At 43.5% G+C, this 7,576-nt stretch overlaps 1 protein-coding gene across 3 annotated transcripts in view; it reads right to left on the bottom strand.

Moving 5' to 3' along the window:
* LOC143135853 (aldo-keto reductase family 1 member B1-like) overlaps positions 1-4,621 on the bottom strand; it is a 28,192-nt gene extending 23,571 nt beyond the window's left edge. For all 3 annotated transcript variants that reach the window (XM_076296166.1, XM_076296167.1, XM_076296168.1), the window contains exons 1-2: positions 4,476-4,621; positions 1,470-1,637 (exon numbers count right to left, since the gene is read on the bottom strand). In XM_076296166.1, coding sequence (XP_076152281.1) covers positions 1,470-1,637; positions 4,476-4,541 — 234 coding nt within the window. In that variant the 5' untranslated portion in view covers positions 4,542-4,621. The remainder of the gene's footprint in view (positions 1-1,469; positions 1,638-4,475) is intronic.
* Between the last annotated feature and the right edge of the window lie 2,955 nt (positions 4,622-7,576).

The raw sequence follows: 7,576 nt of genomic DNA, 5'->3' as shown, positions 1-7,576 counted from the left end.
AGTCAGAGTTATTGTGATCAGACAGAACAAACAGGTACTTTGCAAACTCCACGACCTTCGGAGCATCAACCATCCTTAACACACACACACACACATGGGGTTCATCAACCATCCTTAGCACACACACACACACAGGGTTCATCAACCATCCTTAAAGGAAAATTCCGTTTTTTAGCACTTTAAGGCCCTTTTCTGGTTTGTTTTGGATGAACTAGAGTGGTGGACACCGAAATGTTGACGATTGGTCCTGTCTCGACTTTTCTGACTTGTTTTGAATTGCCTTTGACTTCTCAGGGTGGCTGGCAATGGGCATACTGTAGTAGGCTACTCAAACATGTCCTAAAACAACCCTTAACGTTCGTTTTCAAAACTGTGCAACTCACCGAGTGGTTACTGCGCCACCGTCTATGCTTCAGGTTCAAATACGAATCATACATTGCGCCGATATATATTTGCTTTTAATAGGCGTTTTATAAACGTTTCATGCAGGGAGGGCTGTTGCGTGTGTGTGGAAGGCTGGGTGACCACCTGCTCCTCCGCTGTCGATTGACATGCATTTGAGCGTTTCTCTGCAACATGCATCAGTAGCAAAGAAGCCATCTGCATTTCCATTGCGCTATTCCATTGAGCAAAAATAAATAAGTTATCCACAACAAATCAACGAGTGGTCGGCCTCAGAACGCACTCAACTTTTTGAGATCTGAAGTCAGTCATGATTGGTCTAAATTGTTGTCAATCTTGACGCAGTACAACAAGCAAACCTATCACATTTCTGTGCGCATACAGGCAGGTACACACACGTAGGCTACACACGCACACACTCAGAAAGACAGAATGACACATAAATTATGATCGCCCGTAACAATGAAAATGTTTTGGTATTTGTGTATCTTCACTTAATAGTATCTGGGGAGATTGTAGGCTAAACGCGTGTAAATGCTCAACATAGGAAATAATTACAGGACTCATTGTATTCAGTCAGACTTAAAACATGCATAATAATAGTAGCCTATAGAGTTTTGTGCACAACCTCGTCCTTGCTGGTTTGGAGGTGGTCACCCTAGTGTGTGTGTGTGTGTGTGTGTGTGTGTGTTTTAATAGCCTTTGTTTTCAAATAATGCTATGAGTAGACTCGGTGTCCAACTTACAGTGTTATTTTAGCTTGCCATAAAGTTATAGTTTGCAGGTGTTACAGATTACAGTTATTATTATCATGTAATATTAGTAATACATTGCTTTCCCGAAATGGATGATAAATGTGCGCATATATCTTCTGGTATGTCGTGTGCCTCAGCATATCGTATAAATAATCATGGTGGGCCGCCATGGCCAAAAATGCCCGGGCCATTTTTTAGTCCCAGTCCAGCCCTGTCACACATACATACATACACACACAAACACACACACACAAACAGACAAAGTGATGCACACACAGACAGCTTCCTTAGACTCTGTGTTGCTATAGTTACCTTGCTGACGATGAAAAGCTCCTCCCTCTTGACCATGCCCTGCTGCATCATGGCCTTTAGCCCCGCCCCCACCTCCTCCTCGTTCTGGTAGACGAACGCCCCGTCAATGTGCCGGTAGCCCGACAAGATGGCCGCCCGCACAGCCTGCCCCACCTGCCCCTCAGATGCCTTGGGTCACAGAGCAGAGAGCAAAGGTCACACACACACACACACACACACACACAAAGCACCACACACACACACACAGCACCACACACACACCCACAGCACCACACACACACCCACAGCACCACACACACACCCACACAGCACCACACACACACACACACAGCACCACACACACACAGCACCACACACACACAGCACCACACACACACCCACACACAGCACCACACACACACACACACACACACACACACACACACACAGCACCACACACACAGCACCACACACACAGCACCACACACACACACACAGCACCACAAACACACGCACACACACACACACACAGCACCACACACACACACAGCACCACACACACACACAGCACCACACACACACAAAGCACCACACACACACCCACACACAGCACCACACACACACACACACACACACACACACACAGCACCACACACACACACACACAGCACCACACACACACACAGCACCACAAACACACGCACACACACACACACACAGCACCACACACACACACAGCACCACACACACACACAGCACTACAAACACACACAGCACCACAAACACACGCACACACACACACACAAAGCACCACACACACACACACACACACAGCACCACACACACACACCCACACACAGCACCACACACACACACACACACACACACACAAACACACGCGCACACACACACACACAAAGCACCACACACACACACAAACACACGCACACACACACACACACACAAAGCACCACACACACACACACACAGCACCACACACACACACACACACAGCACTACAAACACACACAGCACCACAAACACACGCACACACACACACACACACACACAGCACCACACATACACACACACACACACAGCACCACAAACACACGCACACACAGCACCACACATACACACACTAGAGGTCCGCCCGCTCCCGCAATATTCTGTCCCGCTCCTGCCCGCTCCCGCATTAATGTGTAATTTTTAGTCCCGCTCCCGCCCGCATCTGTAACATGATGTCCCGCTCCCGCCCGCTAAAGCCCGCATGCAGGAGGGATAGCCTATTCAGTTTTCCTTTTGTCTCACGAAAGGAGCACACACACCTGAGAAAGACTCCAGATGTCAGTTTCTTGGTTCTGAATGTAGGCTAACAACTGAAGTAGGCCTAGTCTGGTGCCCTCTTCCTCTGTCATGCTTTCGATTTCGAGTTTTGACAATGAGCAGCAGGAACAAATTGAACCCACGTAAACGACAATAGGCTATAGGCCTGCTATCCATCAGTTATGCTTAAACCCCGTTTTTTAATGCTGCCTAACAGAACATCCAGCTGAACTATATTTATGAACACTACTTTAATCATTTCCATATTTAATTTTATGCACCTATTAATTTTCAGGAGTGCAGTGAATCATCGGTTTGTCCCGCACCCGCGAACGCACCTCTCTCATCCCGCCCGCTCCCGCAAAGAGCTTTCAAAAGTTGTCCCGCGCCGCACTCTTTTGCGTCGGGACCTGCGGGTCTACCGCGGGAGTGCAGACCTCTAACACACACACACACACACACAGCACCACACATACACACAGCACCACAAACACACACACACACACACACACACACACACTCTCATGGTTCTATACGCTGGACCCATGTCCTCCATAGATGCTGTAGCCCAGCCAGCTGGAGCTCTAATGCTGTTTTCAATTTACAGTTTTTTACAATCACTTTGCTACTATTTTCAGAACCTTCATGTCAATCACTTTGCTACTATTTTCAGAACCTTCATGTCTTTTTTCAAAACTCAAAACGGTTATCACTTGTAACACAGGCTGTCTAATGTGCAAAATATTGCATTGTGCATTCACATCTTTAAAGAAATCTTGCACCTGCACAATCATTGGTTCAAAAAACAAATTTACTGTGAAATACCATTGAAACATAACTATAGATCGTGCACACAAGCAACCGATAGTTTTACTGTGTCATTGTTCGTACAATCATTAAATATTGTAGAACAAAATAGGTGATACAGGTTTCATTGTGGTACAACATGTACAGTAAATACATCTCTGTAAAGGTACTGCAGTAGTAGAGAGAATACTACAGACAGAGTGGAATCATTGAACAAAGTTTGTAATATATTGATGCAAAACATACAGTACAATCACAACATTTCATTTGAATCAAAGCAAAAAGAATTAGCTATGAATTAGAAAATAAAAATCAAATAAAAGACAGTACTGTAAAACTAATTGGTGACAATGAATCTCGTTACAGTATCTTGAAACTTTCATGATTTGCAGTTAAACACGGAAGATTGTTTGTCTGTTTCCATACAACTATGCATTAAGAGTATAGGCCTAATGCAACAGTTGCTTATCATTCTTTATTATTATTGTTTATTATTGATATTCTCCTTAATGTAGTCTTGTCATTGTTTTTATATTATTGATTAAGAGTAATGCAACAGTTACTTATCATTCTGAGCAGTTGTATCAATTGATAGTTAGATCATTGTAAGGAAATGAATAGACACTCATTTAAAATGTAACGTGTGAATTGCCTTTTGAAATAGTAGTAGGCCTACTTTGATGTTGATGTTTGATGCTATACTTTATACATGTATAAGCTCTCTAGTTTAAGGTTTATTGCCCCATATCAGAGATCACCCGTAGCCCATCACCCATAGGCTATCACTGCAGAGGTTATTTCGCAATGACTCGTCACCTTTCATAACGCCAAGAACGCACATAGCAAGCAGAGGACCGAAAAAGCAGAAACGCAGGATGGCGCAGTTTAACCTACCCTCCACGTGCCCAGACCCACTATGGGCATAGATGCACCGGTGCCGAGGCTCACGGAGGTCGTCATCACTACGCGGAGATCTGATATTTTGTCGGAGAGAAAGTGCCGCTGTGGTCCAAAGGCTACTCAGACTGTACGTGTGTGAGGTCGCCTATAACTGTGGGGTAGCTAAGCGGCTCGCTGTGTCGGTATTGGCTACACACATGCGCCGCCCCGGACGAACCCTGCCTCTCTATCGGCGAGGGATAGAGCTTGTTTATAATTCATCGTACCCAGGGACGGACTTGGACAGAAAATGTGTCCGAAGCGGCCCTCAAATCGGCCCGACACACCTAATTAAATACAAAATCCTTGCATTACACCTAAATATGCGTATCTGTTGAACTACGTGTCGTGGAGCACTAAAGTGGACACATGCAGGCCTCACGTGACTCACTGGTGATCTGAGGTAGCCATGAAGCACATGATCTCCATATTCAAGTTAATAGGCCTAAGCGATTCAGAAAGAGTTCAAAGTATAATTTTGAAATTATTCAATATGCTAGCAGCACCAAATATAGCAGCACCAAAGAGCTAAATTCCCTCAGGTTGTGGTAGGCCAGGGATGGGCACAAATACATCAAAATGTATTTCCAAATAATATACCAAATACCCATCTTAAAAATGTATCAAAATAAGCTACAAAATACAGCAGCCAAATTTTTTTTATCAAAATCAAATACTGTAGGCTATTTTTGTATTTTCAAAATACTACGAAATACTTCTTTCTAAAAGCCTTTTTCGTCTATCCCTTCACTTGTATACTACCTGGAAAAACATCTAAAAGCAAGAGACTCCTTCCATAAACAGTCAACAGATTTGCTGACCCCTCATGTTAGACATCCCAAATATAAACCTCAACCAGGGTCGGCGCCAGTGAGCACCGGGTGGGGTGGGGGGGGCATCTCACCTCACTTTTATTAGTTATTTTTCCAAAATTGCCATACAGTATAATAAAGAGCATCCTTCGAGCCTTGGTTAACTGAAACAATGTGATCATGGGGAAAATAGTGCAAGAACATAGTGGTCATAGCCTATAGTGTTTAATAGACTATAGCACACAGCGTTTAATAGAATAGTTGCATAGGCTTAATACAAGTAATAGGCTATAACAGACTCACCACTAGCAGGCCTAGGCTACAGCTGAGTGCAAAATCTCATCATCACTGTGTCCTTCCATTCATTTTGAAATGTTCTTGTAAGATCATGCTCAAAAGCAAATTGCACATATAGGGCCTTCTGATAATATTGCAACATTAAACGTCTATGTGATCGCTCAAAATGTTCTTTAAAGTACAGAACTAGTTCTAACCATAGATATTAGAAAGCTAGATACCACATTGGGCTCCAGAACGTAGATATATTAGAAAGCTAGATACCACATTGGGCTCCAGAACATAGATACTAGAAAGCTAGATACCGCATTGGGCTCCAGAACATAGATATTAGAAAGCTAGATACCGCATTGGGCTCCAGAACATAGATATTAGAAAGATAGATACCGCATTGGGCTCCAGAACATAGATATTAGAAAGATAGATACCGCATTGGGCTCCAGAACGTACGTAAATAGCGACGCCATCTTGGTGGGGGCAACAATCACTGGAGGCCAATGGAGGAGCATGTGACTCTGACTGGACATCACACAGGTGTCTCTGATTGCCTGCAAATGTTGCCCATAGACAATAAAGGTGCTGCACCAATATAGCGGCCGCGTTTACGATGCCACCTAATAGAACTCGACAGTCAATGCGGTATCTAGCTTTCTATATCTATGGTTCTAACACATTTACAAAGTGGCTAGGCAGAGGCACCAAATGTGATGGAAAGTTTAAGGACACTCGGCATGGCTTTTAGTATTTTGTGCTGCTCTGACAGTCCACTTTTATTGACTGTTAGCCTACTGTTTTTGAGTTTGGAGATGTACTGCTTTTCAGCGACAAAAAAAAGTAAAAATAAAAAACAAAAAATCAGGTTGTCACATTAATACAATACAATCAAGATCCAATGCTCAAAAATCACTGGTACCCAGTTAGAAGATCTCTGTTCTCTCTGGAAAACATGGGTGGTTCAGAAAGCAGAGAGAATATTGTGCCAACCAAATCATGCAGTCAGGTCGGCGGTACCATGTGCCGATACGTAAAACTAGCCGCTATGCCCACTCATTCATTCCCTCTGATATTAGACTGGTAAATGAACATCATATAAGACTGTTAAAAGAATGCACATAACTACCACAATACTGGTTCTTGCACTCCGCTGCTCTGTTCCATTACTGGCAGGTGAAGTGTGTGTGTGTGAGTGTGTGTGTGTGGCTGTAGACAGGTTATGTATGACTGCTGCAGTGCCCCTCGGAGACTAATAAAGGTATTTGAACTGCTCTGAACTGAACAATCAGTTAAGCCAACTAGAAGCCATTATCAATCATTTCTTATTTAAAATGTGCAAAATTGGAAATGGAGTTTGCAAATCATTCATAAAGCGCTTTTTGTTTGTGCGATCACTGCTGTGGACGACAGTCTTACTTTATGTTATCATTACCATACCATTAGGCTTATATTATCTTATTGCAATTAATTTCTCATCATAATCATCATCGTCAGCATGGCATGTCACACATACAGTACCTGCTCCATCCTGAGTTCTTGTTATCATGTAGTGTTTCTCAAAGTGTGGCCCGGGGACCACTGGTGGTCCGCAAGCTATCCCAAGTAGTCCACGAGCAGACGTGGTAAAAAATAATATAGATGAGTTGTTTGCAATATTGAACCAACTTGTACGTAAATCCAAACAGTTCTGCAACAAAGCTACGGCAATTTAAATCATATGAATCCTCTGACACAATAAGCAAGGTGCAAAGACAATTAGCAAGGGGGTTCAGTGAGTAGGCCTTGTGTCTATTAGCTAGGTGGTCCGTGAGGGTTTTTTTACTGGTTAAGTGTTCCTTGGTCTGAAAAAGTTTGAGAAACACTGATGTAGATAGATAGATACTTTATTGATCCCCAGGGGGAAATGCAACATGTAGCCTCAACTACACTCTCCACCAGCTGCTCATAAAGTGA

This window comes from Alosa pseudoharengus, unplaced genomic scaffold, assembly GCF_046254945.1.
Source record: "Alosa pseudoharengus isolate Yale_2024_CS ecotype anadromous, Long Island Sound unplaced genomic scaffold, YU_APseudo_1.1 YU_APseudo_1.1_scf_20, whole genome shotgun sequence".
Lineage (NCBI taxonomy): Eukaryota > Metazoa > Chordata > Actinopteri > Clupeiformes > Clupeidae > Alosa > Alosa pseudoharengus.
This window is presented reverse-complemented; position numbering and strand designations above follow the sequence as displayed.